The 19,078-nt window shown below is 36.3% G+C and overlaps 2 protein-coding genes across 2 annotated transcripts in view; one reads left to right on the forward strand and one right to left on the reverse strand.

The window, feature by feature from the left end:
• Positions 1–15,867, forward strand: ubxn6 (UBX domain protein 6). Its single transcript, XM_056447250.1, has 11 exons — positions 1–222; positions 641–792; positions 3,997–4,073; positions 5,605–5,733; positions 5,813–5,910; positions 6,438–6,513; positions 6,602–6,686; positions 8,120–8,339; positions 8,413–8,543; positions 11,167–11,315; positions 11,512–15,867. Exons 1-11 carry the CDS (start codon positions 140–142, stop codon positions 11,635–11,637), a joined length of 1,326 nt encoding a protein of 441 aa, XP_056303225.1. The 5' UTR covers positions 1–139; the 3' UTR covers positions 11,638–15,867.
• The window catches only part of chaf1a (chromatin assembly factor 1, subunit A (p150)), a 22,774-nt gene continuing 17,295 nt past the window's right edge, over positions 13,600–19,078 (reverse strand). The window contains exons 14-16 of the mRNA XM_056447249.1: positions 17,811–18,108; positions 17,639–17,723; positions 13,600–15,270 (exon numbers count right to left, since the gene is read on the reverse strand). Coding sequence (XP_056303224.1) covers positions 15,146–15,270; positions 17,639–17,723; positions 17,811–18,108 — 508 coding nt within the window. The 3' untranslated portion in view covers positions 13,600–15,145. The remainder of the gene's footprint in view (positions 15,271–17,638; positions 17,724–17,810; positions 18,109–19,078) is intronic.

Genomic DNA, 19,078 nt, shown 5'->3' on the forward strand with positions numbered 1-19,078 from the left:
CATTTCCGGTTTAGAAACAGTCCTCTTCCCGTTGTAAACACATCGCTTGGGTGGTGGTGTGTCTGACAGTTATAAATAATTAAAAACAAGTTATCTTGCATTTTAAAACAGCACGTTAGCATACAGTATATCGCTAAGAATGAAGAAGTTTTTCGACGACATCAAGAAAGACATCAAATTCAAGTCAGCAGGGCCAGGAAAGAAACTTACAGATGAAGCAAGGTAAAAACAAAACAAACATCAGATGTTTATGAGGTCTGTCATGAAAACTGATCTGCATAACGTCAACATTAATATGATGAGGTTAATATACCACTATAGCCTTCATCGCAGTAGAAGTGAAAGCTATTTTTACTAATGTACTGAATATGAAAAGATATATGCATGTTACATGGATTTAAATGGCAATATTGACTACATATATAGCACAGGCTACACATTTAGTTTTACTTTGCTGGTTTTGGATCCAGAACATGGAACAGAATCGAGCTGTGAGAGTTTATCCTTTTATAACGCTATAATTACGCATAGGTTAACAAGCTTAGTGTGTCAGTCACGTGGGAGTGACTTTGAGAGTGTGGTTAGTCACAACAAGGGCTTAAACTGGAGAAATGAGGGAGATCTGTTGTTTTTTGTGCAGCTCTAAACCTCAGGCCTCACAGGCTTCTCATGCAGCGTCCAGGAAGGCACCGACAGCGGGCGCACAGATGGCAGGGGCTGCGGCCCTCGCCAGGATCGAGCAGCAGCACCGGCCCAAGGTGCACACGTCTCAGGATGCCATAAGAATTCAGGGTAAATTGTGTATTTATTTAGTACTTAACCAGTTGGTATTTCTGTGTGAAGTTTGCATGTTCTTCCCGTTTGTTTTCCCCTACAGTCCAAAGACATGTCCTCTAATGGTGAATTGGATGAACTAAATTCTCCTGCAGTGTTTGAATGTTAGTGTGTATGGGTGTTTCCCAGGACTGGGTTGCAGCTGCAAGGGCATCCGCGGCGTAATATGCTGGAATAGTTGGTGGTAGGCTTGGGCGGTATCCAAACTTTGATACCGTCAAACCTCCTCCCTATTTTACCTCGGTATACAGGATTACCGTGCATTAAAAAAAATTATGATGCAAGGCTCAGTCAGCGTCACCACCTGTTTGTCTTGTTCATATTAGAGATCTGCACGGGACGCTCTTTCTCATTCTCACACACACATAGAGACAGCACCAATCGAAGCACAGCATCACGCTCTCTCATTCACACACACAAACACACATACACATACACAGCAGCAAGCGACGCACAGCATCGCACTCTCTCTCTCTCATTCACACACACACAGAGCACCAAGCGACACACAGCATCACGCTCTCCCTAATTCACACACACACACACAGACATAAACAGCATGGATGCATGTGGATGTTACCGACCGCTCCCATGCTTTATTCGGAAATGTATTCCCACACTGCAAGAAATCTGGTTGGGTCCCGCGGTACAGCAGTAGGAATGCAGACCTCTTGTTCTTATTTACCACATCTCACTTCTTGTTCGGTCGAAACCGAAAATACTGCCAAACTGCAGAGGTTGTGTTCTTTTTCAGGTCACTTGGTGTGGGACTCGCCATCTTACCTCGTCTCTCTCTCCTCCACACTGTCCTGTGATGACAATTACACATGCTCATTTTTAAGCATTAAATAAATAATATTTATTATTTAATACTTGTCTCATATTTAATTGTATTGTTTATGATGGTATAACGGCATTGAAACTGACATCGTTGCTATTTTTAGATCCCGCGGTATACCATATTACCACCCAAGCCTAGTTGGCGGTTTATTCAGCGGTGGTGATCCCTGATAAATAAAGGACTAAGCCGAAGAAAAATGAACAGTGAAAACTAGTGTGTGGGATATTTAGAAAAACAATATTTTTGGAGGGGAGACTTTTCAGTAATAATGATTTATTATATGATGAAAGTGAAAGTCTTGACATGGCCAAGTATGGTGACCCATATTCGGAAAATGTGTGCTACATTTAACCCATCCCAGTGCACACGCACACAGCAGTGAACACACATCTGGAGCAGTGGGCAATCATTGGTTAAATTAAACGTAGGGATGCACCGATAAGGATTTTTTGGCCGATATGGATAACCAATAACTCCTAAGATTTGATGGGCGATAACCGATATACTCCGATAAATAAAAATATTTCAAAATGTTATATTTTTATACAGTAAACTGCTTTTATTTTTAAAACTTCATAAAAGTTTGAACTGATCTTATGAGACGAATAGCCTGCAATTACAAATAATTTAGCTGCTATTATGTTTATGCCTAATATTTTTCCTGAGGTGATTTAAACAAAAATACTCAATGATACTATCAAACACATCTACAATGATAAGGAATATGGTTACTTACTGAGTTATTAATGCACAGCAATACCACACATAGAAAGGATGGACTTTGAAGAAATAAACAATGTGGGGAAAGCTCTGTTGTAGTGTACTGGACAATTACATATTCTATCGATTTAAAGATATCGGCCTAATTTTGATATGGGAGCGATAACGATAACATTAAAAATAGCATTTATCTGCTGATAACGATATGGCCGTCGATATATCATGCATCCCTAATTAAATGGCACTGTTTTGTGTTGATTTGGCTCTTTGTGGATAAATAAATATGACACTAAAACTGTCCCCATTCTTAAAGTGTTATTTCACCAAAAAAATTAAATTCTGTTGTTAAATACTCTTGTGTTGTTACAAACCTTTGTTTGTCTTCGAAACAGAAATTAAGATATTTTAGATGAAATTTGAGAGCTCCCTCATCCTCCATAGACATCAACAGTCCTGACTCATTCAGAGTATACCGAAAATACCAAAAATAACATACTCTAAACCACAGATGTCCAAACTAGGGCCATCTGAAAAGAGAGAGAGAATGATGATAAGAGTTTAGAGATTTCAAATTTAATGTAACCTTTTATTTCTTTATTTTATTGTTAAGCTACAGTATGTTTAACTTGTACATACTGTTACCAGACGGATAGAGAACAATGCAGAAACTTTGGTGAGCAAATCAAGGCAAAGGCAGATTCTGCTTGACTAGAGCATTCAGCATTGTAAACCACTGTGTTATAAATGTGATTGTTTATGTTTTTATTGCAATACATTATAATTCAAAAAAGTTCTACTGCATTAGTTAAAACAATTCAAAGTTATGTTTTCTATGTCATTTTAAATATTCTGAAATAAATTAAGAAATTACCCATGGCAACTTTAATGTAAAATAGTTTGGTATATTTGTCTTTGGCCCACAGCTATCAATGATATTTAACCCCTGCTCTAAACAGCCCAGTCTTCAGTGGTTCAGTTGGAATATTATGAATGCGTTTGTGCGCACATAAAACAAAAATAACGTCTTTATTCAACAGTTTCTTCTCCTCTGTGTCAGTATAGGGTGCTCGTTCATTGGTTGCACTTGGTCGTTTTTCTGACGTGTTACCTTAGATGCGTCTGTGCTCGAGCATAGGGCGGTATACGACGGTGCGCAGTGCTTGTGAATATGCTCCCTATACTGACACTGAGGAGAATAAACTGTTGAATATTTTTGTTATTTTTGCTTTACGGATCCACAATTTATTGTTTCAGCATTAAGTTCGTGATTTCCACATAGTTTGAAATCCATCTGATTTGTGGATTAATTGAAAAATTAATCCATAATAGAATGAAGTTTATCATTTATTTGTCATTTATTAAGACCTCTCACTTTAAAAATGCAAACGAGTTTAAAGTATAAAACTGCAAAAACAATAAAGTTTGCAACTTAAAAATTAAATTAATTTGATTTATACACTGAAGATTTCATTATTTAATTTATGTACCTAAATACTGTTAGAAACCCCAGAAAACATGTTAGCTCACTTTAAAAAATAAAGGTATTGTCGTAAATGATATCACGCATTCCCGTTAGCTAATCGTTTGTTGTTGTGTTTCAGTGAAGCGAGAACTTGAAGCGGAGGCGGCCGCCGTAGTGGCCAGTCTGAAGAACACCGAGATCGAGGCAAGTCTGAGGGTTTTACTGGGTTTGGTTCTTCTTGGAGGTTCATTCCACTGGGACGTTCCTGATAAATCAGGGACTAAGCTGAAGGAAAATGAATGAATGAATGAATGTTCTTCTTTCCTGTGTGTATATACAGGATATACTAATAATATACAGGATATAATATGTATATACATATTATTTTAGACATCTGTTAAAATTATTAATAAATTACTGTATGTTTATAGAATTTTCCCAGAGGTCATCCGCTGCGTAAAACATATGCTGGAATAGTTGGTGGTTCATTCCGCTTTGGCGACCCCTGATAAATAAGGGACTAAGCCGAAGGAAAATGAATGAATGTTTATAGAATTGTATAACGTGTATATTTGTATATAAATGAAGAATATAAATGAAAAAAATATTTTATTACATTGAGAGGAATAGAAAATGTTTGTATTTTTTAAAATTATGATTGTTTTATAACCCTATTATTAATAATAATACTATTTAATGTTCATAAATGATGTTTAAAAAAATAGTGAGATTATATTTACTTGCAAATAAATACATTCCAAAATAGTTAAAACTTCAAAATGTAAAATTTTCTTTAATCCTATTAGAAACATGAAAAAACAATTAATCATATCATATTTTAAATGTTGTTATATTTCAAACAGTAATTCAAGGTTGTTTGTATAGCGCTTTTCACAATAATTATTAATAAAAGTATTATTAAAAGTCTGTTTACAATAAAAGTGAATTAATTTCACATATTACATATTAAATGTAATATGTAAATGTATTTTAAACGCCTCACAGCAAGAAGGTCGCTGGTTCAAGCCTCGGCTGGGTCAGTTGGCGTTTCTGTGTGGAGTTTGCATGTTCTCCCCGTGTTCGCGTGGGTTTCCTCCGGGTGCTCCGGTTTCCCCCACAAGTCCAAAGACATGCGGTATAAGTGAATTGAGTAAGCTAAATTGTCCGTAGTGTATGAGTGTGTATGATGTTTCCCAGTGATGGGTTACAGCTGGAAGGGTTGGCAGTTCATTCCGCTGTGGCGACCCCTGTTTAATAAAGAAAAAAAATGAATGATTATTTTAAAAATGATAATAAAAGTGAATATAGAGACTGGAGCAATTAAATTTCAACATATTTAACCTATCGTATTCATTTAGAAAAAAAAATCAATTATAAACCTGTACTGTTACCTCTCATATGTGGAATATAATGTGTCATTTGAAAAATTCTGTGCTGACCAGCATTATATTTTAATATCAAATATATGATTTATTTTAATATACAGAGGCAGATCTGTCAAACTCTACAGTAAAAAATGACTGCAGTCTCTCTATTGAGACCACGTGTAATGTTTTGTCAGGAATACAGATCAACCTTTTTTTAGTAGAACTTTAAAATTCAAGTCAATGATTACAGACACTTTGAGAGTCAAAAAACAAACAAAATATACAGACATTGCAAAATGAATACCCTCAGTTAATATCCCATTAATAATCATTTAATCACAGCATTACTTTATTACTGACCATGATTATACCTTCTTAAGGGCTCGGCTGTTCCACAGAGGGATCTATCGTCTTTCTCAGTGTCAGGAGTTTTCTTCACCTGTCCTCTTACCGGAAAAACTGTCACAAAGGCTGAAAGAGAGTTGCACATCAAAGAAGCCATTCTGATGGTGAGGATATGGCAACCAAAGTCTTGAACAATTACACGTGGTTTTCATTTATCTCAAGTACCTTTTTTTTTCTTCACAGAGATTTTCCGAGGATGCAATAGAGGCCTCCATAATGATGATTCACACCTTTAACAAAGACAAAGAGAAAGTCAAAGCTGCCATCGACATCATTAGCAAGTAAGGACTGTTTAATACTAATATTATGAAGTAAATAATAATAACCAATGATGAATTATTAGAAAAATTATGCACAAGTTGGTGATGCGGCTATGTTGTGAAACGGTGTGCATTTTTTTCTAATTATTCAACGGACCAGTGTTTAATATTAAGCTTATTCCACAGTTACACAACTAAAGACACTGGTCAGATGTTGCTTTCAAGACATTTCCCAAGATTTGATCTTAAAACAGCTCCTGTGTGCAGTCCTAGTTTATTATACACCTTTTTGTATGTTTTGAGTGGATTTTAGGCCAACTGAAATCATTCTGCGTAGTGATATGCAATAAAAATAAATCATTATTGTGAAAAGTACTATACAAATAAACCTGAATTGAATATGGATCTGTAATTCAGTCAAGAACTGGCTGGAACTACTTCAGCTGTGTTTACCTGGAAATAACTGCACGACTCAGAATGTTCATCAGCCAATCAGAATTGAGCATTCAACAGCGCAGTAGTGTAATGACACAATTATGTGCCAACAGGTATATCGAAAACATCTGTAAGAATCCAACTGAGGAAAAGTACAGGAAGATCAAAGTTGGCAACAAAGTGTTTCAGGTATGATCCTTTTCATTGTCTGGAAACTGAATTAGGTAAACAAGTGCACATATGTTATTTGTTGCTGTTTGACTTGTGTTTACTAAAGGAGAAGGTCAGTGGGATTGAAGGAGCTCGAGAGTATCTGCAGGCTCTGGGCTTTGAAAGCAGCACACTGCCGATTGATGGAGAAGGTAATAAAAATAACGTTATATTTAAAGAACGATGTAATTACGTGGTGTGCTGATGAATTAATTGCAAACTGACCTCCAAAACAATATTTAAAATTATGTTTGATGAAGATATTTTTACTTCGGCTAGAATAAAAGCAGTTTTAAAATTTTTAAAAACCATTTTAAGGTCAAAATTATTAGCCTCTTTAGCCTAATTTTTTTTCGATAGTAATATCTAATCAAATATAATTTACTGTCATCATGGCAAAGATAAAATAAATCAGTCATTAGAAATGAGTTATTAAAACTATTATGTTTAGAAATGTGTTGAACAATAAAAAAAAATAAACTATAATGAAAAATAAACAGGAGGGCTAATAAATCAGGGGGGCTAATAATTCTGTGTGTGTGTGTGTGTGTGTATATATATTATTGTAATATATATATTATTGTAATAATATTTTTTTTTTCTTTTCGGCTTAGTCCCTTTATTAATCTGGGGCCGCCACAGCGGAATGAACCGCCAACTTATCCAGCACATGTTTTACACAGCGGATACCCTTCCAGCTGCAACCCATTTCTGGGAAACATCCATACACACTCATACACTACTGACAATTTAGCCTACCCAATTCACCTGTACAGTATGTGTTTGGACTTTTGGGGGAAACTGCAACCCACGCAAACACAGGGAGAACATGCAAACTCCACACAGAAACGCTTCTTGCTGTGAGGCGACTGCACTACCTACTGCACCGCCCCTATATATATATATATATATATATATATATATATATATATATATATATATATAAATAAATAATATATTTTCCAGAATGTTTGGGTTATACTTCTTTACCGCTATAATCTCAATGTGATGTTGTACAACAGTTGAGTGAATTACTTTTTATTTTATTATTATTTTTAAAAGTTTTTCTGGATAAAAATTTTTTTTGCAGTTACAATTTTCTTGACTTCAATTCATTGGTTAAATGAATCAAAAAGTTTGCCGTCAACTAAATTAAAGGGATAGTTCACTTTCAGTTGATCACAAAAGATATTTTCAAAAATTATTGGAATATAATTGTCAATCGCTGTAATCTTATGTGATGTTCTACAGGAGTTAATTAAGTATATTTTTTTTACTTTTTTGTAAACATTTTCTGGATCATTTTGTTTTGCAGTTTAAAAATTTCTGGACCGCAATTTAATGGTTAAATTAAAAAGTCTGTAGTCAACCTAAACTAAAGGGATAGTTCATTTTTGTTGAACACAAAATAAGATACGTTGGAGACATTCATAGTAGGTAGTCAATGGCTAGTGATTTTTAACATTCTTCAAAATGTCCTAATTTCTTCTCAGGCAAAAGAAACCTCATAAAGGTTTGGAACAAGTCGGTGGATGAGTAAACGTTCACTTTAAAGGTAACATGTTAATTTTTTGCTGCTTCTCAGAAAGGACTGAAGATTTCCTAGTGTTGCCAGAGCAGGATTCAGATGCTCTGGAGCAGATGAAGACTCATCTGGAGCGGCTGCAGAAAGGCGAAGCAGTTCGAGCCAAGCTGGACCGTCAGCTGCAGGTCTTCAGGCCGTCCCAGAACGCCACACACTTTGAGCTGCCGCCAGACTTCTACAACCTCAGCGCAGAGGAGCTGAAGAAGGAACAGCAGCTGAAGTAAAGGCATAAAACGTGTGTTAAACAAGCTGATGAAGCCCTGGCATGTTTTAATGAGATTCTTTTGTCACAGGAGCGAAATGGTGGAGAAAAACGCAATGCTGCGAACGAAAGCCATGCGTGAGAAAGACGAGCAGAGAGAAAGACGGAAGTACAACTATGCGCTTTTGAGAGTGAGGCTACCAGATGGAAATATACTCCAGGGTGGGTAGCTTTGGATTATTAAATTTACCTAACATTACTAGCATGTCTGTCCAGTACTAATCAGTAGTGATGGTGAAATGAAGCTTTCTGAACCAGTGAACCGTTCAACTCGATTGTATTGGAAAAAGGTTCGTTACCCGAAGCTTTCCAAGAGCTTGATGAGGACCTCTGCTGGTTAAAGGGAGGGAAAGCACTGTGCTGCAAAAATGTCAAACGTTCACAACTGACCAACTCATTCATAATACAACAATAGTAATATAAACAAATTACTTAATTACTGTAGTTTTTTTACAAGGTATGTTACATTACACCACCAATGACTGTAGTAAAATACAAGGTATGCAAAAGTATTTACATTTATCATATTCCAACTGATCCTTCCTCCACCCATTCGTTCCAAGAGGGGATCGAACCGTCGATTCTTGCATGGGAGGCTACGGTAGTGAAGCTTTCAAGCTGTACCTGCCAGCTGCATGGCCTCCGTTATACACTATACTACAATATGCAGTGGCCTTTTAAAAAAATAGTTGTAAATAATACGCTAATGCTCTTTAGTATGGTTCAAAAGCTTTTTACTATAAATTACTATTGTATTTTAGTTGAATTACTAGTGCGTGGGATCGGTGTGGTGCTTTGAAGCTTATGTAATATGTAACTTATGTAATTGACGCCTAATCTCTCGCTATACACTTTACTAACCCACGAGGGTTTTTAACCTTTAAATCAAAATTCAAAGCAGTCATGTGGGTATAAGCGAAAATGAAGCTTACGAACGTCACTGATCACATGATTATAGCAAAACAAATCAAGCTCCGGTACACTTCTTCACTGCGAGATGCATCATTTTAATTGATACATGCTTCGACACCTCGGTGCGCAATATCACATCACTATTAATCCACTTTAGTAAACATACAAGTTACACAATTTTCTTCACTAGAGGACGAGTATTGATGACACGATGACTGAGTGTTGTAGTCTTCATTACCTCCTATATCACTATATTGCAGTCAAAATTACTCTCTATACACTTATACGCCAAACCATGTCGTGCACGAGTTTAGTTTTCTAAAAAAGGTTTTTTTACGAACCAGGAATTCACAGTTTCCCAGTCCTAATTTAGCGGTTGCCAAATAGTGAAATAAACAACCAAACAGCATCTGTCATGAGTACAATCACTAGCATCAGAGGATTTAATTCATACAATCAAAAAGAAGTAAAATAATCCAACCTTAAAGGTCTGGTGAAGAGCTTTGATTCGATGTTTGACGTAATCTCCACACAAACACAGAGAGAGGGTGGGACAGTGTAGCTCCTCCCCTTTTTATAAAACAGCCAATAGTGTTTTGCTTTATTGCCGCTCTGCCAGTGGGAGTGGTTGAGCTCAAGGGTATTAAATGTGAAGCATCTTGAAGGGGGCGGGGCATGTCAGATACTACAGAGCATTTGATTGGTCAAGATTTGATGGAAAAACGTAAGTATGAGGTGACGTGAAAAAAAAAAAAAGTTGATCAATTTAGGTGGAAGTGACAAACTACAAGCTTTACATGTCTGTTGTATATCTGCTAAACACACATTTTGTCACTGTTTTGGAGCACACTAGCTTACAGATATCCTAAAAACAAACAATACTGACACTAATACCAGCATCTAGCAAATCGACAACCGTTAAGTGCATGAAGTGTTCAACTTTCCACACTTTATCGGTGGAGCAAGAACAACATCTGGGTATTTAAAGTGCACTTATTCTTTTTCAAATTTTCAGTTGGAATGCGCTACTACTTACAGTAAAATGTTGTGGCATAGACTAGCGTACAGGTATGCGATTTGGGACGCTCCTTGTGTTTAATGCACCTTTACAATATATTCATTAATGCAAGCATATAATATGTCATTCACAGCTTAGGTCTCAGATTTTTTTTTTTTTACAGCGCATTGTGTTCTGCATCCTGATTGGCTGTAGATCATTGTCTCTTGTATAGTATAGAATGAGTTCAGCTTGCCAAATTAACATAAATAGTCGGCAGTTTGTTTCAACAAGAATGCAAAAAGGGTAGTAACTGTTTATCATAAAGGGGGTCACACACTGCATGCACAGCAACATGCAAACATCAGGCTACGCACACCAGCGCCGCAAGTCGGTGGTGCCCAGCTACGACTCGGGACACTGTTCATATTAGCACAAAAGCTTCATGAACCTTTTGCTAACAACGATTAATGTTTGCGTCCGACAACAGGTTTTGATCTTTGGTTTTATAGTATAATATTCTATAACACTGGACTTGTTTCTATGAAGGTTTGAACTTTGAGAGTGTTTAAACAAGAGAGAAAAAGGTGAAAAGTTAATGTTTGTCTAAGAACAAGCGTATAGTGAGGGGTTTTACAGCCATATAATATCAATAATAATTGTAAAAAAAAAAAGAAAAGCTGACTACTTTGTGGATTTCGCCTATTGTGGGCTATCTTTTAGAACGTAACTCCCGCGATATGATGGGCCACTGTAAAAGAGAACAAATATATTTTGTAATATAGTATATTTGTAAAGGTTTCAGAAAAAAAAATTGTGTGAAATGTAAGTTGTCATCAACACTTCCAACACGATTTGGATTCTTCAATATCGCAGGTACTTTCCTGGCATGGGAGCGCTTGTCAGCGCTGTACCAGTTTGTGCGCGATTCGCTGGAGAATGACTGGCAACCCTTTGAGCTGATGGCACCCGGAGGACAAAAACTGAAGGATGATGAAGAGACGCCCATCAATGAGTGCAATCTGGTAGGCCCAAATCAAAGAGCTGTTTTTCACAATCCTGTCAGTTTTGAGATCGCTTTTTCAATTGTTTTCTTTCCCATTTTTTTATGTGTTCACCTGCGCTTTAACACTTAAGAGCACTTGGAATATGAAAAACATCTGCCATTTTTATAATTAATCAACTGTGGAAGTATGATGGATTTTATTTTACATCTTCCAGGCCCCAGCAGCTCTTCTGACCTTCTCCTGGGACGCTGCAGTGCAGGCCGACATCGCCGCCGCCGGAGGAAAGACTGCAGTTCTGCTAAAACAAGCTCTACTAGAGAACATCAGGAGCCTCAGCTGAACATTAAGCCTTCACGTGTCACTGCTGACCCCCGCCTACATCTCTTGCTGCTCCCAGTGAGTCTCCTATCATCCACAGTCCCACACGGTTTCGAAAGGACGGGCCCCGATTCAATTGCGCATGTGGATTTATACGGTGCTCACCACACTTTGACTTTGTCCTGTCCCATCATATGATATGAGGAGCTTTAGCACCTTAAGGGCCAATTTCCAAGCATTCTGTCCTGTTGTAATGCATTCTTGCCTGAGGTAATATGACCAGTCGTCATGTGATGAAGGAAGATGCTCGATTTGTGATTGGAAATGTGGATCTGTTGCACTTTTTAGCTACTGCTGAGAGAGAAATGTTAATGTAACGTAAAATCAGAAGCACTGTTTAAAGTCGAGCACTACAAAGTTTAGGTTGTCCTATGTTTTGTATTAATGTTTGGTTTCCTGCGCATGAATGTTTTAATGCCTGCTTAATTGCACACAGCTCTGGTCTTTAACAACGATCTACCTCCTGTTGCTAATAAACATCCGCTCAATTTAGCTGTCAACTAGTTAGGTTATTGTATAATTAAACCCAAATTTACTTTGTATGGAAGGTCACTAGGGCCAAAAATCTTCAAATGAAAGTTCAACTGTGTTAGTTTTCTTTATTTTTTATAAATGAATGATTTTGAGGCACCAGATTTGAACGCATTTCTTTAGTTCACATTAACATACAGGTTGTTTGGAGTAGCATACATTTTGGCAGTGCCAAGATAAACACTTCTTCAGTAAAGCATTGACTGACCATTTGCGTCAGTACTTCATAATTAAATGACATCTGATGTTTGTAAACTTATCTCAATATAGCATAGCATGACATGAAACCTGTCCCAAATGCAGTTTTCATTGCCTGCTGTGTACAGTTGAAGTCAGAATTATTAGCCCCCCTTTGAATTTTTTTTCCTTTTTTTATATTTCCCAAATGATGTTTAACAGAGCAAGGAAATTTTCACAGTATGTCTGATATTTTTTCTTCTAGAAAAAGTCTTATTTGCTTTATTTTGGCTACAATAAAAGCAGTTTTTAATTTAAAAAATCATTTTAAAGGTCTAAATTATTAGCCCCTTTAAGCAAATTTTTTTCATGATAGTCTACAAAACAAACCATTGTTATACAATAACTTGCCTAATTACCCTAACCTGCCTAGTTAACCTAATTAAGCTTTTAAATGTAACTAAGCTTTATAGAAGTGTCTTGAAAAATATCTAGTCAAATATTATTTACTTTCATCATGGCAAAGATCAAATAAATCAGTCATTAGAAAGGAGTTATTAAAACTATTGTTTAGAAATGTGATAAAAAAATAAAAAAATTCTGACTTTAACTGTATATGAATATTACTGGTTCCAATTTAAAGACTTTTGGCCCCAACGACCTTCCATATTATTATTATTATCTTTTTTTGCAAGCTGCATGCAACCTAAATTGTATCATCATATTATTTGTGCAGAGTATTTTCGAACTGCACACGCTCTTGCATGTTCACCTCGCACATGCGATTTTTGCACAAAGTTTGCCCATGATGCTCCTGTCCCACTATGGTTAAGTCATCCGGTGTAGTTTGTATTTATAATTACGACATCAGAGGTGTATTCCAAAAAACAATACTGACTTGCTGTCACATACTCTGAACATAAACAAAGTAGCTTACTCAATGTAGACCAGTTCCAAAATCACACCTAGAAGTTTATCCAGCATACTTCCGGTTGGCTTCTTTGATGTCAGTACCTTCATAACGAATGTCAGATTAAGACAAAAATAAATTCAATTGATAGTGCCCCTTTCTGGACATACTATTTTTAATTGTGAACCAAAATTTAATAGTTTAACCATTAACGGTGGGGGAATCCCACTTATAATAATGAATTTTATTTGTGCTTCTCATAGATACACTCTTTCTGCTATGACTTGAACGCACACGCAACTCATGTAGGATATGAAGTTATTTAATTAAGCTGAGAGAAAAAAACACCAGCGTAAGACGATAACATTCTAGTGCACACAAGCTTAGCTAGGGCTGGGCAATATGGCAAAACTGCATCCTTTGATTATTTTCCATACTGAACGATAACGATATTGATTCTGATATCAGTTGTTAATGCTTGCAGATTTAAAAGAGTATCACAACAATGACTGAAGCCACAAAAATAAGAAGGTCCATTAAATGACAACATTTTCAGCTGATACATTTTCCGTAGCCGAAATCTATTGGTTCTTAGATCAATAGTCAAAAAGTCCAGAGCGTATCATTGTTATTGACAAATTTTATCGCAGTTCGATATAATATCGTTTAGTGGCCCAGCCCTATGCGGAGCTAACAAATGAAGTGCAAGTAAAGAAGGGAAAAGTGTTCATGTCAAATCGTACAATTAAGCTATCGATTAAAAAAGCTGACACAGGTAAATGACTAGAATATCAGTAAAACTATATGTGCTACAAACCAGTGTATTATGATTAGTTCAATTTCAGCCAGCTTGTACAGCTAAGCAGAGGCAAACACAGGAAGTTGGAAATACATTTAAATAGAAAAGATGAACAATATTACAACTATATTAATGTAGAATGACTGTAATAGTTGCAGAAGAACATTGTCAGAAGCTTGTTCCTTTATTAAACCATGCTGTATTGTCAAAAATGAACAGTGCTTGTGCTTTACACTCACCGATTTGTAGACATCAAAACGTTGTTCTGTTGCTTTTGGTGTGATGTTTGAAATAAAAAGCATCGTCCGATGAGAGGAACCAAACTGGCCTCACTGTGGAAAAATCTACCATTTGGAAGGAAAGACGTTCCCTAACAGCAAATTAAAAGTTGTTCATTTTTTTAAATAATGCTTTATTTAAACAAGCTTTGTTAGAAACCCATTACAACTGCAAACTACGGCGCAGTTTATTTGTAACAATTACGAAAACACTTCGCCATAAGCTGCTTGTTCCCCTTCTCCCCCCCATGCTGGACGGCCACCTACTATTTCAGCTTCTACACCATTGCTCAAAATAACAAATGTAGTATTTACACCGTATATAGCAGCATGGCGGGTGCTAGATTTATACAAAGCCTCTTGGAAAAGAAAACAAGGGGAAGGACCTCCGGTGGGGGTAGAAGAATGAAATAAACAGAAGTGGAATATAAAAGTGCAATATATTTCAATTGTCGCTATTTTTGAAAGACATACACCAGTTCAAGTATTCTGAGAGGAGAAATAGACAAAAAAATATCTAAATTTAAAACAATGGGGCCGAGCACTCAGCATCAACGTCCTGATTGGTGTCAGAGAATGAGCAGAGCCTTTACACACTCTGAAAAAGTGGGAGCTCTCTTATGAAGAAGAGCGGTACACCAACTAACGGACCTCCACTTAAAGAAGAGGGAACATTGATTCATTCTGGGGACCTTTAATACTGTGAGATCCTTCGAATCGGGTGATCGGATTTTGAGCGTCTGGTTCATGTGCATGCAAACCCAGGTGTCAGAGGTCAGGCAGTGGCAGGGGTGGGACAAGGCAGGGCGTGAGCAGCAGTTTCAGATGCACTCGTGTCCATGGGCTCTGCTTCTCGATCTGTTTGTGGCAAGGATGTGTTGGCGTCCTGTTCAGAGGAACCTGTTAAGAATAAAGAAAAAAAATAAGTAAATTTTTAAAAAGTACTTAAGTAGATTTTTCTGGTATCAGTACTAATACTCCTTACTTTTTTCACAAATATCTGTACTTTCTACTCCTTACATTTTTAAATCGGGTTGTTACTTTCATTTTAATGTGTTTTGTGGCGCAATCTATATTCTTTCTCGTCATTGTGCAATTTGAATGCATTTTTGATTTAATCAATCTATTTTTGTCATAGTGTGCCTCAACCTCTGATCAAGCACCGCAAGTAGGCTTGTTTATTCCGCTTATCAATGGGAACGGCAAAAATGGCGAGCGTGGATGAGACAGTCAACGATGTAAACATGACTTGTGTCATGTTTATACTGGATAGTAAGTTGCATTTTGGTCTATCGGATTACTGGTAAATACAAAACATTCCTGTTCAAATCTGGCATTTAAATTTGGTCTGAAGTATTTTGTCCACTTTCGACCAGGGTGTACTGTACTGTCTTTGATCTTCCCATCTAAAACGTGACAAAAAACGTTAACAATCATGAGCTTTTTTGTCAACGTTTGTAGTTAGTACTAAAGCAAATAAATACTTTATGAATACAATATGCATTATTTCCTTTGTTTCCATTAAGTTCATATTTCCTAGTACAGACTTTATACGGTTTAGTTTTATCATGTAAATTATATACACTGTTGTCTTCATTTAAATATGCTAGATAGATTAATAGACAAATATTTTAGAACATCAAGTATGAAGTATTTATACGGGGTGATTTATGATCAAAATTATAATGCAAAGGATCAGAAATTTATCACGTGAAAAAGATGATGCAAAAATGTACTAACAGCATTAATGACTTTATCTGTTAAATAAAACATACAAAATATTCTGAAAACGAGCAACAAAACAAAAACCAAACAGTGAAATCATGCGAGCGTGCTGTTTGAAGAAAATGAACAGCTTTAGCATGCAAAAAAATGATTTGTAGTCAAATACATTACAAATAGGATTTTTTCATTTTAATAACAGAAAACAAATGTATATGTTCTGTACAAAATGAAGTGTTAAATTTAAGCCATTTATTAGTTGTAAAAATACAGGTTATCAGAATTACGTTTTGGAGTATATGCACGAGTATGGCAGCTGTTGTTTTTAACAGCTGTACAGTTAAGTTTTGTGTCCAGGTGATGACCCATAGGGCAACTTTTTAAACAGTGTTGTTGGACAATATTGTACAGTGATGCTGCTTGGCTACTTCGCTGCTAAAAATTTCGCAACAACATTTTTACAAGAAAAATAAATTAATAGAAACAGATAAAAAACAAATAGAAATGCAAGTTATTTTATATAGATGTATACATGATGTACAGTGTAGTTACCACTGTGAAACTAAAACAGGTATAGTAATGAATACTTTTTACTCAAATACACATTTCAGGTCGTACTTTTTACTTGGGTACAAAAGTTTAGTCAGTACTTCAACTTTTACCAGAGTTGTTTCAAACAGGAGTATCTACTTCTACTTGAGTAAAGGATGTGTGTACAATTGCCATCTCTGCTGATTGAATTAAGCGCTTAGTTTTTAACAGCAGATTTCACCACATAAAATAATCAATAATAAAATTACGATTTTAAGCAACAGTTTAAACAAATTACAAGTGTTTGTAGTGAGCGGTTTACATCAATCTACTGATAAAAGTCAACGTACATGCACAAGTGCTCTTCCTCGTGAGCATTAAGCGTATGGTTAAAAACTAGTCTAGAGCGCCATCCACAATTACAAACCAAGCTAGGAATAAATTCAAAAGTGATGGCAATGCATTTCTCTTCGAAAATCTCAGAATGGATTTTTTGCCACAGATCTAGCCAGATTCAAATGTTTTTATGGGTAATAAAAGGCCAGTAGGACTGTACAAAGAACCAGTGATATAGATGTCAACAGTGCAAATAGTTGTTTGGCTGTAAATTAGTTTTTCTCCCAAATCTGCACTGGACACCTGGAGAATGAAATCAGGGCGTATTCATGAATGTCCATAAAGTGTTTAAGGCTTACACCACTTAGTAGTCACCCCAGTATATACATTTAAAGTTAAACAATTAGCAAATCCACTTCAGATAATTTAATAATGCTGTCCACAATGGACACAACCCCGAATGGTAAACTGATTTTCGCTTCTGTTTCTTCCAGCATAATAATGAATGACTAAATCGAGAAATACTTCATTTTTCCTTTGCATGTATTGCACTCAAGCCGTATGCTCTTCATATTAATGCTAATGACATCCATGCCTTAATCAACCATCGACAAAGTGTATTGAGAAGTAATCAATCATTAAATAATTGTTGAATTCCTAAGCAATAAAACAAACTAACCAGATTGCTCTCCAATGATGATGCAATCATCGTCTTCATCATCCTCTGTATCTGCCTGGAAGCCATCGGTCTCCATGGCCTCAGTCTAAATACAGGTAATAAACAGCAGAGTTAAAAGAGATGTAAAACGATAGATCAGAATATAAAAAAATAAACAAGTCGTGGTTTTCACCTGTTCAGAGTCGCCACATTTCTTCATGTACTTGGTGATGGAGTGGCTGCTGGCGCTTTTCCTCTTGTTGGAGGGTGTGGTGGAGGAGTTTGTGGTGGGAGAGTTGCCCTGTGAGCCGCTATGCTCATCGCGGGTGACATTTGCCCCAGTGGTGAGGTAGTTCCACTGGCAGGGAACTGGTAACGCCTCCTGAGAATGACGGGCCAGGACTTCTGCATGCACGTACCAGCAGCAGCGTTTAAATGTGGAGCGCTTTTCATACACTGCGTTCTCCTTGATGATACGCCTGACGTGGATCCTATAGGTAAACACAAAGCCAATATTCTTAGCAAGGTGTTTTTGTGTAATGTTGTTCATTAATGTACAATAATAATTATAAATTTAGTGTAAATTCTTAAAGCCTGTATTTTTTCCTAACCAACACTCTCAACCATAAATGTATCTGCAATGCTTTTGAACCAAATCTCATTTTACTTCAATTAACTTCCACATTCAGATGAAAGCAATCATTTTCCTGTTACAGTAAGTGTACATGTGTTTATTAGCAATTTATAAGCAGAAGTGTGATTTTTTTTCCCTAAAGATATTTAGGCACTAATGCAAGTTAAAAGTGCAGTAGATGATTGTCTTCAGAAACATTTTTTGTTGTGCTAGTTGAAAGTCTCTTCACATTCCAATAGTAATGATAAGTAAATGATCTAAATGTATTTATGTATTTTTATATTTTGGGTAAGACAAAACACTAAAAAATGTTCATTTACTTAAATATTGTCTGGCCGATATTTCCCATAATTCTGACAAGTAGCCCAAACTGTCTGTCAACAAATGTAGAATTGGGCTCCTGCGCATATCTGCTCATGCATATCCGCCATCAGCGCCAGGATCATGCCTGCATGCACGCCGCGCGTTCATGTGCACATGAGACAGTCACAATTGCGGTAAAATCAATGCTGAATTGAAACTTTTTCAAATCCTAAATCAATATTGGAGTTAGTTTTGCAAGCTAGAGGAAGGATGACACCACGGCTGAAGAATTTCTGTTGGACAGGTATATGCTGAAATCTCCCGGTGAAAGATTAATGAGACTATTTTCAGTTTCATAAGGACCTTTTACAGCATTGATAATGTAGATTTTTATTTAGTTTAACAACAAAACTTAAGTAAATAGCGCTATTCCGCCTAGCCTGCTTTACTGGTTGGTTTTATATTCTGTATATATATATTATATTCTATATATATACTGTTTTTAGAAATTCTTTTCTCTCAGC

Source organism: Danio aesculapii, chromosome 22 (genome assembly GCF_903798145.1).
Source record: "Danio aesculapii chromosome 22, fDanAes4.1, whole genome shotgun sequence".
NCBI lineage: Eukaryota > Metazoa > Chordata > Actinopteri > Cypriniformes > Danionidae > Danio > Danio aesculapii.